General features: G+C 40.7%; 1 protein-coding gene across 1 annotated transcript in view; it reads right to left on the bottom strand.

Annotated features, from left to right (window-relative positions):
* The window catches only part of clstn2 (calsyntenin 2), a 149,545-nt gene that overhangs the window by 59,810 nt on the left and 68,408 nt on the right, over window positions 1-21,327 (bottom strand). Inside the window, exon 2 of the mRNA XM_037083713.1 lies at window positions 17,912-18,034. Coding sequence (XP_036939608.1) covers window positions 17,912-18,034 — 123 coding nt within the window. The remainder of the gene's footprint in view (window positions 1-17,911; window positions 18,035-21,327) is intronic.

Here is a 21,327-nt window from a genome sequence, read left to right as displayed (position 1 = left end):
GGAGTCTCCATAAGCCTCTGAGCTGTAAATGTCACCGTGTCTCCGACGACGACCTTTGACAGCTCAGGAGCTCGCTGAGAAGAGAGGCACATGGCCCACTGATTTCTGGAAGACACACACTCACATGCGCATACACAGTCACAATTTCTGTCGTGTGCACATGCTTCACTGCACACAAAAATACCAACACTCCCACACAAGCAACCTTGCCAACACACAGGACACATTATAGTGTTTTGATCTAAGCGGACTACACTGTATGTGTGCATGTTTAGTGCAGTGCAAAGCATGTGACACCCCCACCCTCCCAAAAAGTTTAATATTTGAAAACCTGACGATTTAAAATTGCGATCTCATTGGCTGATTTCAATGATTGGGTCATTCACACCTGTTAAGACTGTCCCTGTTTATTCTGCTGATTACACTCACGCCATTTGCTGCTACATCTCAACATCCTCCCTTTGTGGTGGTTTGAATTTGCTCCCTCTGCAGAGTCGTCTTCACTGCTCAGATTCATGTTAGAGCTTCCTTAAACATCAGAGCATAAACTGTAAAGCCATTTGCTATACATGGTCAGCTGCAAGACATAAGTGTCTCTGACTGAACCATGTTTTCACAGAAGCATTGCAGTTGTGTAAGATACCCCATGAATAATACAAACAATACAAAAGCAATCAAATCTGCTTCCAAGAGTACACTTCGACTACATCGCAAGTCATCACTTTTAAGCTCTGAACAACAAGAAATAGCTGAACAACACTTTTTTTTTTTTTAAATTTTGTGATCAAATTGATAAAATGTTTGAACCTAAGAGATGTAGACAAGCAGTGAATGAGGTGATACATACATACATCCACCTTATACAGTCAACCTACAACCCACTACTATCTCTAGTACTTTTTCTGACTACAGTATTAGATTGAACAGTAAGAAAAAAATAGCATGACTGACAAATTTATTTTGAAAACTGAGCTAATCATGGAACCACATCTCACATTAAAAAGACCCAGACTCCACATAAAACCTTAAAATACTCTGCCTGGGCTGTGGTTTTATATTAGGTCATGATAGTTGTGCACCCTGCATATAAATAGACCATATTTTTGCAAAGCTATGGCAATAAAAAAACATTAATGGTCAGTGTCAGTGATGGTCCTGGAGCAATATTAATTACGATGTTCCAGGAAGAACATCAGCATGGCCACATCAGATCCTGCCTATCACAAGATCAAGGACCACATGTGACATGGCATTGCCCTTTGCAGAATGTCTCTAGTACAAACACACAGCAAGGAGCCTTCATGATATCATCTTATTAGGGTTATTATGGCGAACATGTGAGCCTACAACTGCTTTCTATTAACAAACTCGGTAGAAAGCGAGTTAGACTTTGCATCCTCAGTCCTTTTCTCACCACCTTCCATATGCACGTCCAATATCAACTGGCCTTTTAGCTTCGGCCTCCCCACCCCGGTTTTGCTCACTGGATGTCTGACATTTTGTTACACCATCATTTTGCATTAGACAGGATTAGACTGAGAACTGTCACCGGGGTCAATGCTCACAGCAACACTTCACTTTACAGGACGTCATTTTGTTATTTGTTGAAAACACATTGTTTAAAGGAGCTTTACTTCAGATGTCAGCAGAGCTGTTGCATCATGATGCAGTTATATACAAACCGATAGAGGCATTGCTGATCTCCTCTAGAAATGAGACTGCACAAAGCAAAACTCAGCATAAATAAACGTATACATCTCTTTTGTATCACCCGGCTGACTGTTTTCGCCTCCACCACTTGTTATGCACTCTTGGGTACCAGATAATTCCCACATTATCTCTTCTATGTGTTTCACTATAGCATTAGTTAAAGCAAACGCAACATCAATGAAATCTGACAGGTGGCATTTGAGAACCCCAGGAGATCTTATGCATGCTAATGCACGCTTATTAAAATGACACAGCTAAACCGTCAGTCAGACGGGCCAGCAGGGGTGTGGGCCTGGAGACCGCACGCCGCATTCATCACGTAGGTAAATTCAGAGAAAACATCTTGAGGGGAGGTAATGAGCGGTGTAGTTTTGATACGCCGCGGAGGTTAAGATAACCTAATCTGTCATCTTTCATTGATCACCACACGCTAGTTATGTTTGTCACAACATACGGCGGGCAATAGCTCATGCATGCGTCGCTGTCATGTTTGATCATTTGTCAGCTGAGGTAAAAGTGAAGGTGTCTCAGAGAGAACTTCGTTCATCTTTACAGATTTGCTTTCATAATTCACAGTGTGGGAACAGAGAAAGACGGCCAGTTTGCATGCATTCCAATAAATTTCACATTAAGCTGTCAGAGCTACTTTCTGTCTCTGCATACCGTAACAGCAGCATTTACCAGGTAGGGTGGAGAAACTAAATCTGATTACATTTACAAAGAAAACACTGTAGAAACAAAGCACCTGAGAGGAAATAATGATCTTGGAATAAGGCGAGTGCAAATACTAAGCATCAATGCTTTTCAGTCCAATTAAAATGTGGCTAATGTGCCAGAGTGGAACGGTCAAAAGGTCAGAGGCCTGTACAACCATCAAAGAGTGGTACAAGACAGACTTTCTTTAGAAGTGGATGGATCGTTTTTTTTTTTTTTTTCCCTGCGCCTGTCACCACTTAATACCCCACCCATATGGACTGTGAGCTGACAAAATCCTCACCTCGTAGCGACAGCCTCGCTTGTGATCGAGTTAAATGACACAAAAAGGTCAACAAAAGGTCTTAGAAGGGCAGGAAAGAGCTGGTATTAGACTGTCTTCATCTGTTTGTGCGGTGGAGGGAGGGAGAACATACATGAGGGAGTTTTCCTCGTTCCCTCTCTGCTTTCACTTTGCCTTTATTCTCACTTTCTCTCTCACAATTAGCAGAGACAAAGCAATCCACAGGGGGGAAACAAGAGATAAAAACCTGCGACTGAATACTAATAACATGACAGGAAAATCATAAAAGAGGTCATCAGCTGCAGAGCTGTGGAGCTCAAGTTGCACAGTACATATACTGCAGGTGCTGAGCCCTCGAGCACAGTCACAATTTTTATTTTTTGAAACTAATTATGAGCATTTACAAAACTGCATTGAACCATTCTCGCTAATTGTTAAATACAATTACCATAAACCTCTCTGCTTAAAGAAAGACATGGACAAATCTGTCTTTTATCCATTTCTTTAATACCCGTTAGTCTGTCTGCTTACTGGAACTGAAGCACTCAGAGGGCATTCTATATTTACTTTGAGCTAATATCATTATAGTTGTTTCCAGCGTCTGCTGGGGATGTGAACAGAAGAGAAATGGCTTTTAACCTTTTCAACTCTTCATCTTGCCACATTTCTCTTAAAAGACTGTCGACTTCAGCAGTCAGCTTTGGAAATTGTTCTCGTACTAGTTTAGAAATGCAGCGACATGGCAGCAATGATTTCAAGATACTTAACGGACATCTTCTTCATAAAATATATCTTTATTGTGAACCTTTTCAAAAGTCATTTCCTGCTACTGGGAGCGAAACTGAGTCATCTGAAGCTAGTGCAGACGCAACGAGAGTGGTTCTAAGTATATGTTAGCCAGAACTATGACTTAGTTCAGCACTTGACTGATGGCCCTCGCTGCCCTCATCCATTACTCTGTCACTCGTTTGGAATTGCCTTTCACACATTCTGGCACTTCTGGAAAAGTGAGCACTCCTCTTCATTTTTTTTTTGGTTTTTTTGTTCTGATAGCCCAGAGGAGACACGATGGCAGGTGAAGACGCACAAAAATCTTTATTTCACTTGCACAGCTGTCAGATCCTGTGGGACCATTTGAGAGGTGATTTAGTGCTGCGCTGTGATTGGTATGCCAAAATGTGAGCAGAAGACACTGAGCATACAGACACATGCTGCAGAAAAATATAATCGGAGAAGACACTTAAGTGATGTCCCCCCCCCCGAAAGACATAAGGCGAGGTCTCATTATACTCAGTCTTGTTGACATGATATGTGTAAATACGCCCTGAGAAAACGACAAATCGTGACAACATTATGAAATTCTGGACTTTGCGTAGACGTTTGACTACATCCATATGGACATTTAGCCTCTAAATACAGTCTGACTAAATACGCTTTTCAGAAAACATGTAAACTGCCTGTAATCTTGAGCTCACATTGCGTCAAGGGCAGTCCCTCTCGCCTATCGTCCTCCACTCTGTCCCTGTGTGTGGGCCTGACGACGTGACAGCTCATTCCTAGACACTATTAATGATGGAGCGCCCCCTTTCTCGCGCTGACTATCATCTATCACCAAGAGCCAGACTGGCCATCACTCCTTCACTAAATTACGACCCGCTGCATGAGACATAAAATAGGGTAATGGGCTGAAAATTAGCCAATTACAATCATTACACTGCCATAATTGACCCTGGAGACCCATGTCCAGCAGTACACACTCCTGCCTTAAGGTTATGTGTGTGTTTGTGTGTTTGAGGCACTTAATTACGAGTAGATTGGACCATGAGGATGAAATCTAATTTATTGAACAGCGGCAATCTAACAGCTGACTGGCCGTAAACTGGAAGCATTCTGGAGAGGTGAGCAGCTTATGGCAGAGAGTAGAAAACAGACTACATGATTAGCGTATTATCAAAAATCATAACACGGATAAAAAAAGATTGAAGATGATCTTGTGGGAGCGTCGATATGTCTTTTATCCACATGGCAAAAAACTGAATGGTATAACGGGGGGAAAAAGGAAGCTTACAAACAAAAGAGTGCGCTCCAGTTCTTGTCTAGATTAAACAAAAGAGATAAAGGGTGCGGTTTTGTTCAATTTGTCTCTCATAATATTCTCTTTTGGTACATCATTTGGGGAATATATGATATAAACCTCTCTGAAACACTTTTATTTATGTTCTGCTCATTTTCCACTTTAATTTTACGTTTACAACCAGATGACATGTGATCACGCGTACAAAAAAGTCGTATTTCGATTAAAGCTTTAACGTTAGTGAGGCGGAACAGAGATTAATGAGTGATTCCTCCCTGCCGTGTGCTCCTCCACAGTTAGAAGCCTCAACTGACGGCCTTTCTCTTTACAGCCATCTGAAGGCAGCTGCTTCATCTGCAGTCTCTAATTGGAGTCATGAATTTTGTCCAACCAAGACCAAACTATGCCGCCCATTATGTGCCCATCAAACATATCAATACAATGACTTAGTCAGCCGCAGTGTAATTCAACGTTGTTGGAGAAGGATGTGTTGACATACTTCCATGAAAAATCTTATATCAATTTAAACGTCTTTATCAGCTAATCTCCATCCAGAACACCTAGTAATCTGGGGTTAAGATGAATTAAAATCAAATTTTAAAATGTGGCTGTGACAAATAATGTGATGAGATAGAGATTGTGCAGGTTTACATTTTGTAGTGTAGCGTAAATGTTAAAACACATATAATAACAAGAAAAGTGAGAAAGAATATAGTGACACAAAACAAAAAAAACTTCTTATCCTTAGTCCTTATTTAACCTGCGGATCTGTCTCTTGTTCTCTCTCTCAGTCTCTCTCTCGCCAACACAGATGTTAATCTCAAGGTCTCTCAGGCTGAGGCACCACTGAATAAAAGGGCTGTTTGTCTCTTTCACCTTGACAGAAAACAGCACGACATCCATCAGATTTAAACCATGTTTTTCTAGTCTGGTCTGTGACCCAGTGTCTACACCAAAGTTGAAAGTTAAACCAAATGCCTGTTTTATACAGTTGAAAAAAAAAAAACAGTCTTTCGACTTTCTTGAATACTCAAGAGTTTGTACAAAAACTACACATTTAATTTAACTAACCGTCGCATTGTTAATGATTCAGATCCACTGGGTTCTGTAATGGATAATATACTGATACAATTTTGTGGTCTAGCAGAGGATATGATGAATGATTTGTTTGTAATGAACAGAGATGATAATAACAAGGTTTCTGCTTCTTGATCCACTACAATCTTAAAGCATTACATTGAGGGATACATTGTTATTTTTTACTTATTAAAAAAAAGAATACAGTTTAATAAAGTTTTTGCACAGTTATGTGCTACACAGCCATTTTGTTAACAATCCAGGACGTGATGCACGATGTTGGCAGTCAAGATACACACAAACATCTGTCCCTCTTAGCCTCAGATTCTCTGTTGATCTTTAAATTTTAGACTGACTACATAATGGGATTATATTAATTTCTTGCTTGTAACAGATGAGTGTAAATGCGATGCACTTAACTGCACATATTCAGTGATTTATAATGTAATATCATTGTGCTCTAATACACAATTTGGAGGGTGTCATTTTAGAAAGGTACAGACAAAACAAAGCACTCTGTGTTTCTGTGCTGCCAGGATATTACTCAAATCATTATGCTGACATTACGGTGCCAGCAGTCATCTGCCAGTGGGATGAACTAAAAAGAAACTGTCGCCATAGGGTTTATTAGCACGATATATAAAAAAGACTCTAGATTTGCCACTAATGACAGAATTTAAAAAGCACTTGTATTTGATGAATAATACTCCTGTTCCACCATATTAGCTCTGGTGGCTCCGGTTCCATTTAGGATTCTTGGACCATACCAGCTGTCCAGCAAATCAATCCATGTTGCCATAAATGTTGAGGGAAACCACTGATGCATTATCATCAGAGTTCACTGGGAAATATTACACCTGAGGGTGATATTTACTGTCATTATTGACACAACAGCCATTCTGCCCTCACAAGACATATGACAACAATATAGCAACAGCATTTTCTCTGAACAAGTTACTTTTCAATGGATTCAATGAACTTTACCTCTATCCATATCAAGTATCTATCATTGGTCAAAATAATTTACAAAAACAATTTCAGGATAACATCTCTTGCTATTACATTTTAGGGTCTTTAGCAGACTTAGACAAAGTGACTGACAGAAAATTCATGCACTGATGGCGGTGGCTGCCATGCAAGGTGGAGACCAGCACATCAGGAGCAGTTTGGGGTTCACTAACTTGCCCAAGGAGACTTCGACATGCAGACCAGGGGAATCAAACCAGCGAGCTTCCAATAACAAGACACTGGCTCTACATCTGAGCCACAGCCGCCCATTTTTATCATTAAATATATATCAAATGACAGCTGTTTTCAACCTCTCACCATGGAGTATTACTTCTTGGATAATGTTTGTATAAATCATCTTAGTTGATTTGCCATATACAGTATTGTGCACTGGGCATAACATATTTATCATAACTGAGTGGTTTCTTGGAAAATAAAAAGCCATCTTCCATTAACATCAATCATGGAGCGCTGTCCTCGTGTTTATTTCTTTGTAATTAGAATCATGACTGTGATGAGAGAGGAGAGGGAGTCGAAAGGGCAGCGAAAGGCTGAAGATGAGCAGGAACGGGAATGGATGAGACAGAGGTGACAGAACAACAGGGGTTCGAGTCAGTTACAATGAAACAGAGACGGGGGGAGTTAGTAGGGCGGAGGGGGTCGTGGATGATGGAGGATACAGTCGGTCTGTGTGACTCTGATGTCATACATAGGTCCAAAAGCCAGATCATCCTATTTTATGCTCACATGAACAAGGCAAATGGAGCGGGGAAGATATGCAAATTGCTGTCTAATTGGCCTGTCAGTAGACTGAAGCCCTGTCAAACCACTGTCAGAGAGGGAGAAAGCAGGAGCGAGAGAACGCAGAGAATTACTGGATTGGTTTCAGCTGCCATTCACAGCACATTTCATTAAGTAATTTCGGCTCACATCACGACCATGGGTCAGCGCTCTCTCCTTGAAGAGCAGGTTCTTTCAGCCGTCGTTTCGAGAAAAGAGGCAGCGGTTCTCTTCCCTGCTTTACCTAACACCGCCTCCTGTCTGGCTCCCACAACCAAACACAGACGATGCCAGGAAACAAGTTTTTCACTGGCTCCTATCCTCTGCAGATGGCACGAGGAAGCCAGATTTGAATGCAGAGGAGGTTACAAGAAACTACTATGAAATAAAATATTGAAACAGGAATAAATCTGTTCAGTTCAGTTCAGTCAGTCTACCACTCAGCCGAACATTATCTTCATAATATTGTCTGTTCTTTTTTTACAAGTGTTGATAAAAGGAAGTCAGTCTTTTCATTAACACTGCAACAGAGAGCAAGGAAAACTATTTTGAGATATTCTATATGGTACATCTTGTGGATCATTTCACAGAGTACTGAGAAGAACTGGTACTTGGATCGAAAAAAGTAGCTTCTCATTTCTAGCCATCGACTGCTGCTGGTAGATTTTATCAGCTGTGGCTAACTATCTAACGTTAGCTCCAAAAGTTGGTTGAAAATTCTGAGTACAGCTGACTTTTAATTGCTTGTATGAGTCATTTGAAACTAAAGGAGTGTGATTAAGGGACACTGTCAGCATCCAACCCAGAAAAACAAAGAAATAAAGAAACAGCACTGTTTTTCTACTGCAGCAGTGAACTCATTAGAGAGATCATGAGGATATATTTAAGATTAGACTGATGTGTTCCAAAATATGTTTTAATGATTATCTTAAAAAGGCTACTAGTTCAAATGTGGAATATTTTCACTTTGAACATTAAATAAGAAAAAGGTCTTGTAGTATGAAGGCTAACTGATGTCTTTGGCAGGGTGTAATACTATCTCAGGTAACCTTGACCCGCTGTGGCTTGCTTGAATGTCTCACAAATCCAAGGAACTGCTAACGTTACCCACACACTAAGTAAAGTTCCTTTCCATTCATTAAGATGTTTTTGGTCATCCTTATTAAGTGATATTCAGTGGAGGCGGGGACGACAACATAAAATTGCATAGAAAGTACACAAAGATACAATACAGACATTCTGGATCTGATGATTTCAGTGTCATTTCTGTGGACTAGAAAGAAGAGAGAATTTCCTTTCTTTTTTTGTCAATACACAACAGCCTCCTCTCTCTAAAAAAAAAAAAAGAAGAAGAAGAAATGCAAATAAATATGTTTGATGTAATAGTGTAGTCAAGATATGATTTGAAATAACATGCTGTACATTTAAAAATGAAGATTACTGGAGCAAACAAAGCAATTTCTTTTCTCATAGATGTGAAATTCCTGATCTTTATCCATCGATGTTTTACTCTCTGCGGCTGCCTCGGGGCATAAATAGTGTAAAAGTAGGAGCTGTAGTTGCAACCTTATGTACCTTATGTTTATGTACTGATTCTTTTCATTAATCATTCATTTTTTGCATTAATTTTCCATGGACAGTAGACCACGCTGTCAGGGGTTTCACCACAGCCTCATACACACAGCCTCAGCTTATTACAAGGGAACACACACAAAACAAAAAAGAAAACAAGAGCATTCGAGAAATTGAAAATCATTACTTGGTGTCAAGAAATGAGAGACAGATCCAGCATAGAATAGAAAAAGGGGGTAATAGGGTAATAAGGGGGGAGACTGGGTCCTCCAGAAAGTCAATCAGAGGCTAAGAGGTTGTTTGCCGCTGTGAGCAACTTGACAATCCATTGACGACTGAGCTCCAGCGGAGCATTACTGGACGTGTAATTACTCTGAACATCGTATATGGATCCAATTAGCTCGCCGCAACAGCAGAGAGGCTGTGGTGATTCCCATCATGTAAATGGGCTTCCCCACTTGTCAAGAGTGTGCCAGGAATCTGTAAGTCTATCTTTTCAGAAACTGGAACTTAGCATTTTTGGCTATTTATGTATAGAGTCCTCAGATAATGGAACAATCTGTTGGATGACAACACAGGTATCACTGAACATAAAAGTATGAGAAATTTCTTCCCGACAGCGAGAAAATCCTTTTCCTCTGTGTTAAAACTGCCTCATCAGTATTACTGTAGTATCACTGAGTGGGGATGCAATCTGAGAGAAGCTCAACTCAACACAGCAGAACGCAAGATGACTTCATGAAAATAATTAATTAAGGTTCTACACTCTAGCTGTCTTAAGCAGTAAATCAAACACAGAGGAGTACAACCTTAAATAACCCTGTGTGAGACTAATGGTACAGTCAAAAACAGACGGGGTCTAAAGGGGCCGCAGTAAGTGTAATCCATTATATCCTGTTGACAACAGGAGGCCATAAACATTTATAGAAGCAGTCTACGTACACAAACCACACACACACATGCACACACACACACACATCACCTGGAGGCTAAGTAGCAAGTGCTTTGTGGAGTCCATAAATTGTGTAGTCAATAATAAAATGTCCTTTCCATTTCTTTTTGTCTTTCCCCAAATTGTCTTTTTAATTGGGACAGGATGTAACCACCTTCTATGATGCTGAGTGAAAACACAAACATGTACTGAACTTGGTTGCTGCGTCTCTGTCTTGGGTTTTGTGTCTCTCCCTTTCAGATCTACAAACGACGGTTCAGGCTCATGTGATTTCATCTCAGAAACAGATTTGACATTTCTACTTTTTCATGATTTGAAAGAACAAATGGAAAGATCTATGTACCTATTCCCATATGTAATAAGTTAATCTTTATTTAGTTATTATATCCTTTGTTTCCACTCCAACTCTGTGCTGTGCTTCATTTCCACTGCCCCCTAACAGGAATTTGGATGTGAAGTTGTTTTTCAGTGGTTTTTCTCTCTCGCATATTGTCTCTATTCTTTGCCGCATTCAAACACTGTCTGCCACATCATGAGGAAACAGTTCCCCATAAGTCGTCAATGAATTAACAACTGCAGCCCTAGAATAAAAGCAATCATTACTCATTGTATGCTCCCTGGTGGAGTTTTGCTTCACTGTCCCATTATGCTTAAACTTTTAAACTATCTCCCTTACAACTGATTGATTTTACTACATCAACCTTAAATTGTAAATTCATAAAAAAAAATGAAAAATGTTTCATTAGCCTCATGCTGCTGGAAAGTCAGGTGAAGATTTGTTGTTTATTTCATAAGATTTTCATGAATGGTTCATATCATTTTGGGCTCTCTGGGCTTCCAGACTTGGATAACACCGACAAAATACATATGGAGCCATTTTATGTTTTATCGTTGTTTATTTTACCTTTTAAAATAGGTCCCCATCCATTTAGTTGTTCAGGGGAGTGCATCCATGCTGTGAAGCTCCAGAAATCTGTTTTGATCTACAAAAACTCACCATCGACATAGGGGTGAGTAGATAATTGCTGAATTTTCATTTTTAGGCGAACTTATCCTTTAAAACAATGAGAGAATATCATGACCTGGTGCTCATCATCAGGAGAAACTAATGGAACAAAAATCATGATGGAGAACAATAACCTTCTTTAATTATGTTCAGTTCTGCAGAAAATCTGTTGTACTTTGACATTTAATTCAGGAAATATAATAGTTCAAACAGACTTAACATTTAAAGTAAAATGTTAACGTCTGCCTCTCTCTGCAGTGATTTGATCAGACTAAAATGAGAAAGTTTTTGAAGCTCCTCATGTATAAACAACAGTCCCCGCGCCGAGAGTGAAGGTAACCATCATGGGGGGCAAACACGCAGGTCAGACACAAGGTCAAGTCAGAGAAAGAATCAATACGACGTGACAAACATTGATATCGTTTTGGTTCCCTTCGTAATAAGAGATAATCATTGTCTCAGGCACAAAATATGACTGTGGGTTAGTCTGGACAAGCCCAAATGAAGATCTACTGTGAAAATGGAGGAGTGAGAGAAAGAGCAGGAGAGAGAGACTGTGAGAGCATGGGGGAGGAAAACCAGAGGAAGGATTGAGAGGACTGAGAGGGAGAAAAAAGGGGAATATATCTGTCCTGCTGGGAGTTAACATGGAGAGATGGGTGTGCAGGCGGAGCACTGACCTCATGTCCTGAGGCAAGCAGGAGATATCAATACACACTCTGACAGCTGACTGAGGGCCTGTCTCCCGCTCCGAGAAGGAAAAAATGGAGGGATACAATAAGAGGAGAGAAGCTTGCACAGACAAAACTGTACAACAACTCCAGAACCACTGTGGACTCGTGCCTGTTCTAAACATCCACATGACTTGTGTCCACAGCACTGTAAGAGGAATTTGTCTTAGATTATTAGTTTGAATCAATATACAACTACACCACGATACTTTGAAACGTAGGGCCACTGACCAGGCTGCAGTCAGTGTGTTGACAGTGTAAACATGCTGTCAGGGAAGGTCAAGTACAATTAGTTTATTAGCTGTTCATTAAAAATAGCTGCAGCTGGAAAGATTGTGGATATGAGCCATTAAACAAAACAAACACAGTCAAACCAAAACAAGAGGCTAAACTGGACATTCCTTCACACATAGTCATTTGAGCATTCTCCACATAAAAATATCGATGAGTGCCTTAATGTATTAATGTGATGTTATCATTTCATTTTTTAGGGGTCAGCATTAACAAGCAATACACTGACACCAAGATGTTCATGTGGTTCTGCTAATGACGGCTGCAGCGGAGAGAGAAAACCCGGCTTGCAGGTGGGTGTTAGCCCTTTTAAAGACCATACAGCGTCTTTCATGTCCTGCGCCTGTTTCATGTAGCAGACCCGCCTCGCTGCTACCTCGTGCTGCGGAAATTTAACAGCTACACAAAGGCAAAAGAGGACAGAGCGAGGGTGAGGGAGAAACGAAAGACAGGGGCGGGCAAAGTGATATGTTCCCCTTCTCCTCGGGGGCAGACAGAGAGACACCTGCGTGGTTTGATCAGACTGTCCCTTCAATACCCCTCGCTAATCCTTTGATGATCCATCACATCACTTTCTATTCTCCATCTCTGGCTCTCTCTCTCTCTCTCTCTCTCCAACACATGCACACACACACACTGCATATCTCTATTTTCTGGGTCTACCTTTGTTTCCCTCTTTCATCTCCGAGCTCCCTATTCCTAACCACTTTTTTTTTTTTTTTTTTTGGCCCCTCTACCTCCTCGTTCCACTTCCTCTTTTGCCTCGCCACTTTTGAAGTGTGCCATAGCTCCTGCTTCGTCGGGCCCTACAGTTTAATTAGCACCTCTGCTTTTGTCACCCTGGTGCAGTTTCACTTTCAGGTAGTCACTGTAGGTAGATTGGAATTTGGCACGGTGAAAGTCACTATGGTGTTGTGTGAAGATGCTTAACAGCCAAAACTAAAGCCATGGACTGTGGTAAAACTGGTACTGGAAATGCGAACATGCAATTAGTTTCTCCTCTTTATTGACTCCCCCCCTCTGTGTCCTGTCTCTCCTTTTAGATTGCTGTAATATTCCATCCTGCTGTTTCCGAGCAGATGGGAAATATTTCGGGAGATACACAAGTACAGATCATTAAAACTGTTGTCACGGTAGAATTGTTTCTGTTTCTGTACAAAGGAATAAAGACAATACAGCTGTATGCAGTGGAGCATTAGGCAGTGAAGACAACTTGTCAGTCCACCTAGCCATTTCAATTATGACTGGAGAAAGCAATGGGGAGGTATGAACCAGAAATTAAGGTGTTTTTCCAGTTTTCACTCCATTTATCAAGCCATCCATCATTGTGACTCATTTACAAGTCAGGTATCGTAAATAATGTATGCCCACATAATTTAAATAGCAAGGTTTTCATTTTCTATCCTGTTCTCCACTGGCTTTAAACTTAAGATAATAAGTCTTTTATTTTCTGCATAATAATAAAATTAATAAATGGTTTTTGACTGTGTGCTTGGCAAAAAAATATATATAAAAGGGTGACTGACACCAAAGAAAAGGTAAATTATTTCCATCTTTTTTTGTTTTTTGACACAAGAAGAAACTTTCCACAGTGGAAAATTATGGAATTTGGATGTATGTTAGAAATGTCAACACAGCGAGAGAGGTTGGATTGAAGCAATGATATCCCTATTATCTAACCAAAGCCATGACCAAGAGGTTTGGAGAATGACAAAAGTTTTATCAGGCAAAGCAAAGGTATGTAAAAACATGTCTTCTTACACATGTTGGTGTTGAATCTATGTCGCACTGTATGATAAAGTTCAAAAAAGGAAGACATATGCTGAAAGAATCACAGAAGAGATGAAAGCTAGCAGCAGGTTTAAACATCAGATCTGAAGAAAAGATTGTTCAACAGATTAATCCATGAATCAAACAGAAATGTCATTTTCCCAAAGTGTTTCATTCATAGTTTTTCACCATTTGAGGTCCTCGTGTTGTTCTCGCTGCCTCTGCAGTGACATAATCGTACCCAAGTGAAGAATAACTGTCACTTACTGTTTTATCTCGATGGACCAACTCCTAATAATTTCATGAGTGGATGGAAATGAGCAGTCGTTCATATTTTCTTTTCCTGATTTTCTTTTCCACACAGACTGAAACCCAGCTAACTGTAACTCTGAACTTACTGTAATAAATGCTGAGAAAGATGACAAATGTTGTTTACACAAACACATTCACATGCCTACCCATATGTGCAGGCACTCTCTCTCTCTCACACACACACACACACACACACACACGCACACACACACACAAAGAGCCTAAACCAACCGATGGGAATAATCAAACCTGTTTTGTTGTGGCAGCAGCTCGCGATGACCCTCTCTCATTTTCATTGTCCATCTGTCTCCTCCATTTTTTTTCTCCCAGCCATCCATTCTCCCCTTTCCTGCAATTCACCAACTACTTTTGTTCGCTCACCCTGAGTGAGTTCAGCAGAGGAAACAATATACCACAGCACATTATTCTGGTCCCATGATGAATGGGGAGAATCTCTGCCTGTTGACTGTGGCCTTGAGATAAAGAATAAGCAAATGAAACTGCCTGCCTGCCTCGCAGCACCCTCCAGTCCACTGCCACCATTCCTCATGCTAATTTGATTGAGAACGCTCGATCAGCACATACTCCTCGACCCACACACCTTTGCTCCGAGGGAGGTGTTGGAGAGGAAGGGGGGTGGTGAGACAGAGGATAGAGGATGCCATCATGGCATGCGGTAATAACAATTTATCTTCAGGATTCCTGTCTCAGCGTATAATGTTCAAGTTAGGCCCACTGTGGGTAGTTTGCATCAAAGTGAAATGTGGTACCGCAGGAGATGGGAAGGACAGAGCGAGAGACAGGAAGGAGAGGAGAGAAATAATATCCAGATAAAAAGGTGAGGAGGGGAATGAAGTGAATATGAGGGCAATCAGAGGAGGGGCACTAGTGATGGAGGGCCGGCGGATGAGAGAGGGAATAAAGGATGACAAGAGAGGAGAAAAGAGGCAAGTACTTAACAATCCTGGTCTGTTCCCACACTGCAATTAATGTGGAGCCAGAAGGACAGCCTACTCCTTTCTGCAGTAAAACAAAACCTGGATTGATGAGAGTGTCTGAAGTGCATAAGTGACTGCCTGTATATGGGCTCGCTAAGAGCAAAGTGTGGAGATAGAGAAGAGGAGAAAGGACGGCTGGATCGAGAAAGAAGGAATGCAGAGAGGAAGATGGAAGGAAGGGGTTGAGATAAAGATGTGATGAGGGGGCTCTGTGCAAATTTGTGCAAAACATAGGAAGAGCTGTAGCCGCGGACAATTGTAAAGGAAGATAAATTGGGACAGAGCTGCTCTTTTGATGCTCTTTTGCCGTTCTTTTCCGAGTCTCCTTGGTAGCGATTGTTTGGGTTTCATTCATTTGACGCCACACAATAAAAAACAAGGAAAGAAGTATCGCCAGTCAGCAGCCGGGGCACAGCTCGGCTTTATTTCTCTCAGGCGATATTTCACTCAGCTTGACCTTCTCAAGTCAACAAACCAAGGCGTTAATCATGGAGAAAAACAATCACAATTAATTTGCTCTCTTGTCTGGCTGACCACTCATTGTGGCGTTGTTAAACCTTCACTGCGTCACGGATCTGGTTACTACGGAAAGCTATGTACTGTAAATTACTGTAAGTCAGTACTGCTCGACTGAAGGGGAACAATGTCTGTGAGGAAAACCTTCAGCAGCTCCACTTTTGTGATATGAATAAAAGATTAAAGAAGTTTTTGCATAATGTATTCTGTTTCTTTTTTCATGTTTTGGATGACTAAATCCAAACCCAAACCCCTCTTAAGGATCATTATAATTATATACAGAACATCTACATATGCCATAGTATTTGGGCTATGCAGCACAGTATATGTAGAATTCAGGGCTGTTAAATGTCCTGTGAGGAAATCCAGAACAAAAGATCCTTTAACATGGATCCAGGCTGTTTCACACTCCCCAAGGTCAGCTATATTTACCCATTATTTACAGAGCAGCTCACATGCAAGGCTGAAAAATACAAAATTATGGTTGTGCCATTAGAACAAAAACACACACAAAAAAAAGGGAAACAGAGGGAGAAAAATAGCGGAGTATCAGTTTTCCACGGTTGTCAGAGCTGGGATTAATAGGAGCCATTTCACCATAATGAGCTGTTAAGCGTTAGCTGCCAAAAAGCCTCTTCGTTTGCCTCTGAGTCTCTGACTACTTTGTCCAATTATAACAGCTCTCTCCGTCTTTCCCTCCTGTCACTGTCAGGCCTGCTGTACTTCCGTGACGGCTGTATGATTCCAGCTCTTGTTAAACAACACAATCAACACCTGAAACAATCATGTAGCGATGAGCTTTGCAGCGATATCTTACACAGGAACCTATTCTGTGGTTCAACCAAACTACTTTGACTCAGTACCAAGTTTGTCTGAGACTCAGTGGCACATCTGCCTAAAACATGAGAAGCAGTAAAAAGGTTGTTGTTTTTCATCAACGAACGGACAGATCTTTACTGTACCACAAGACATGGAGACCTTTTCTCCAACAACTACAGTTCGCTGTAAACAAACTCTCAGTGAATGCAGAACTCTTCTAAATCTTATACTGCCATTAAATACTGCCAGAGGGGACATCCCTGGGTCAAGGTCCACTCTTTTTCTATGTACGACAAGACATTTCTAAACATTTCTTAAGGTGAATGAAGACTAGATATCGAAAAAAAAAAAAGAAAGAAATATAGGATATTCAGGCCATATTTTCTTGCTTACTGTGAGGTTTCAAACTTGGTAAATTACACTTAGGATTGTAAACCATCTGGACAAGATTGAGGTTGAAAAAAATTACAACACCACAACAGAAAAGCTGACATGGATTATGAAAAGATGTTTTGGTCAAGTTAAATGAGATTTGGAGCAAGAACACGTGGCTTCTGTTAGAAAAAGCCCCCCCCCTTGTCAGAGGGGAGTGAAAAAGATGCATCTATATCTAGTCATTATTCATGTCAAGTGTATGAATCTAAAAGCTTCAATCAGTCAGCTTGACCGAGCTATCTTCCATCGATCTCAAAATGCAAATGAGATTTCAAAAGACCTGAAATACATTTTTAGGTGGTTTAAATGTAAACTGGAGCACAGCATCAAACAGTTCAGAAGAGTAATCAGCAGAAAATACAAACAACAAACAATATATAGATATAAAAAAAAAATATATATATATATATATATATATATATATATATATATATATATATATATATATATATATATATATATATATATATATACATATTGTTTAGTTATTTGTAAGCCTTCTGTTCTGGGAATTTTTGAGCAATTAAATATAAAATAAAAAAGCAAGTGCTCTGAGAAAAGGACTGCTAAGGGTGATAAATGGAATTCAGCCTCCATAACAAACAGTGAGTACAGCGAACTGTTGGATCATCTGTTTTTGTCTTGTGTTGTTGCCACAGTTGCCTGCGCACAGTACCGAGGCATCTCGGGCGCTGTGCGCGCGCGTGTGTGTGTGTGTGTGATTTACGAGACAATGTGTGTGGGACGATGTGGATGCTGTGTGTTCGTTGTACTTTCTAAATGTAGGTGGATACTTTAGTGTGCGCAGACTGTGCAGCAGATGTTTTACTCTGTGTGTGTGTGAGGGTGTTTGTTTTTCCTACCAGCAAAGGGCACCGGGGCATCCTTGTCTAGAGCGACCAGCGGAGGGTCCAGCAGCACCGTGTCCATGTTCTCTGTGATCACACCATGGTAGGACGTCTCAATCCACGGCTTGTGCTTGTTGACTGTGAAAGAGACAAAACAAAGTACATTTCACTGTCTTTCCTTTTTTCTTTAAAATGATTGTTTCTGTAATTTACATGATTTATTGTTTCTGTCTGAATCTGAATGCTGAGTCACTTCAATAGGAAGGAGAATGACAAAGCAGAATGTTGCGATCATGCTCGTGGTTTGTGATTGATCTCTTTCAGGTTTTTACAGATGACAGCAGGAATAATGGGAGTCCGAGGGTAAAGATTGTGGAAAAACGTTATTGATGATGGTTGTATAGCTACACATCTGTGACTGTCTTGCTGTGAGGAAAGTGTTCTCTTACAAAGGACTACTGAGAGCCACAAACAACACAATTCAACACAACATTGGCTCTCTTGCCTTTAATCACTCCGTTGGCCCGGGGAGGTTGTAGCGACCATGTGTCTCCAGTTGTGTTCGATGGGGTGCTTGCAGCAAAGCTTTAAACTTATGCCTTGACTTATTTGGGCAAAACAACAGCGGCTCAGAAAATCTTTAAAAACCTTGTTATACTTCTGTGTTTTGACCTCCGCATCTTCACCCTTCTTCCAGCATCATCTCCCTTCTCTACTGTGCACTCTCATGGTTTCTTTCCCCCCCTCAGTTTCTACCTCACTACTCGTCTTCTACGAAATGGAGGACTCGACCGACATCCGTGCCGCAAATGTGATTGAAAAGTCGGGAGGATGAGCTGGAGATTAACACAGATCACCATCACACGTAGTTCCTGACGCTGTAAATTAAACTCGACCTCACTTTCTCGCTGCAAGTCGAGAGAGCCACGAGAACAACCATATGTGCAACCCAAACACACAAGTGAACAAGTTCCACTTTTTGCAGGGAGCTGGGATGGAAACTTGACCTTTCAATCCACTGAAGAGGAACGCTTTGTCTCATGCCAATGAGCAGATGACATGTCCAGCTGGCAGTGATTTAAAATGCATCAAACTTTTCCTGAAACCTTCTCACAGCTTTTCATCTGTCTGGACAATTTTCAATTGTCCTACTAGTCCATTTTCTCTGCCGCTTCTTGAGTTGAGAGAAAAGATTCAAAGTAAGAAAACATAAGAGACACGATTTAGGTTGGAGAAAAGGAAAGATGACTGTTTGAGGCAACAGAAAAGTTGTGAATTAACAAAATTAAATTAAATATGTTTGATAATTTTTTTGCGGGAAACGCCATTTGCCTAAATTATCTTAGAACACAAATTTTTACAACTTCAGCATACATTCTGCTTTATTTGGCTTTAATGACAAAAAAAAAAACAATATCATGATGAGATCATTATCATTAAAATGCCATTGTTGCAGCTCTGTATTTCTTCTCACTCACACTTGGCTTCTGCTCCTTTAATTCAGTGACAGAGACTGATGTCTACTGATCACTGTAGATGGGACTATCGCCCTGCTGAGACCAGAGTAGAGAGTGGATTATACGGAGTGAAAGAACCACGAGGGAAGACATTATTCATACTGGGAGTCTCATCTCATGCTCATGCAGGAGATAGAAAGCACTGCAGCAAACAGCGTGACTCCACTCTGCTGGAAGGTGGAGAGAGCAGAGTACTGTTTAGGCATCTTTACACCTGGAATGTTTCACTGGTAATGGTGGAAAATCAGTGCATTGATGCAAACCAGCACACACACACACACACACACACACACACACACCTTTATGGTGTATTATAGGTACAATATCATTTCTATACAGTACTTGCAACTTTTTTTCTACATTTAGTCTTCTAAGTAAGTACAACTTCCAACTAAATGTAGGTGTGAAATGAGCTGAAACCATCTAACAAAGAGACTCTTCAAAACCGAGACGACATTAGACTGAGGCACTGAGGTGACTATAAAACAGACTATAAAAATGTGCATTATTCAATGGAGTCCTCATTTCTATGTGCTTGCACTTCCCGGTGTAAATGCATATTAATCCATCATGCGCGCAAAGCATTTCATTTACATTTGAAGATGTCTTCACTAAGTCTAATAGCAGCCCACAGCTAGTGCAGTTTACTCATGGATGGCAGGTTCAATTTCTGGCTCAAGGTCTTACATTTATCCAAAACAAATTGGGTGGCGGCTGAAGCATCCTGAGCTGTGACTCTTTAAAGGGAGTCTAATGTAAGAGCAGTTTTGTAGAAAGAGCACACATCAGACCATGGAAATGGGCTATTTCCAAAATGGCTTTCATGACGTCTAGTACTGTAAAGGCATTAGTGACGCGTTGAAGGTATTCATCCATGACACTTTTGTAGTGAGCTCCAGCAATGAAACAAAAATTGAGGCAAGCTTGAAGTCAAAAAACTCATCCAGGAGCAGCTGCCTCGCCGAGACCAGCCCTGTTACAATATATACCTTATAGCATTTTACCTGGAGATCATCTCTGAAATGGAAATGAGAGCCAACATCACTGCTTGTGGCTCTGTTGTCTCCTTTCAACCAAATAACTGTCTTAAGCGATAACCCTGCCCCCCAGCCACATTCATAAGTGGCTCTTTGTTCTGAACATGAATAACTGGTTCCAGAGTCGCACTGGCTCAAACCAACACTTGAACTGCCTTGGTCGAAAACGGGTATGTGAGCTATACCGAGGCACACCACTGCATTAAGCTAAATGCCAATGATAGTATACTAACATACTGAAAAATGACAATGTTAGCATGCTTACATTCCAACATCTGCTACTTAGCATTTAACAAGAAGTCCAGATGAGGCTGATGGGAATGATTTTGGCTAAAAACAAAACAATCAGACAAATTAATTTTTTTCCCTGAGCATGGTAAAATAGCAAGAAGTCAGTCGATTGACATGATAATCCATCCAATAGTTGTTGAGATATTCTCAAAACCACAAATGTGAAGCTCATGGTGGTGCAAGACCCAGATTGAGGGGATCGGGAGAGGACTAAACTTCTGGGGATCATGGATATCCCGACTAAATATCATGGCAATCTATCAAAGTTGTTAAGGTATTCCACGAAAAGCAAAGAATATCTACTGGCAGGGATCCCCAAATTCATTTAAACCATGAATGCCCGAACAAAATTTCACGTGAATTGATCGGACAGTTGTTGTGATATTTCAGTCCAAGCCAAAATGGTGGACAGAAATCTACAGAGTCTTGGGCTAGCATGGCTGATAAAAACCACCGTTGTTGCATGTGGTTCCTCCTTTAATTAGATCAAACGTGTCACTGACTGCATTATGTGTGGAGTCTTTGGCCATTTCCTAAGGAACATCTGCAGCCATTACAGTATTACAGCACCAGACTGCACATTATG

This window comes from Acanthopagrus latus, chromosome 21 (genome assembly GCF_904848185.1).
Source record: "Acanthopagrus latus isolate v.2019 chromosome 21, fAcaLat1.1, whole genome shotgun sequence".
NCBI classification, from domain to species: Eukaryota; Metazoa; Chordata; class Actinopteri; order Spariformes; family Sparidae; genus Acanthopagrus; species Acanthopagrus latus.
This window is presented reverse-complemented; position numbering and strand designations above follow the sequence as displayed.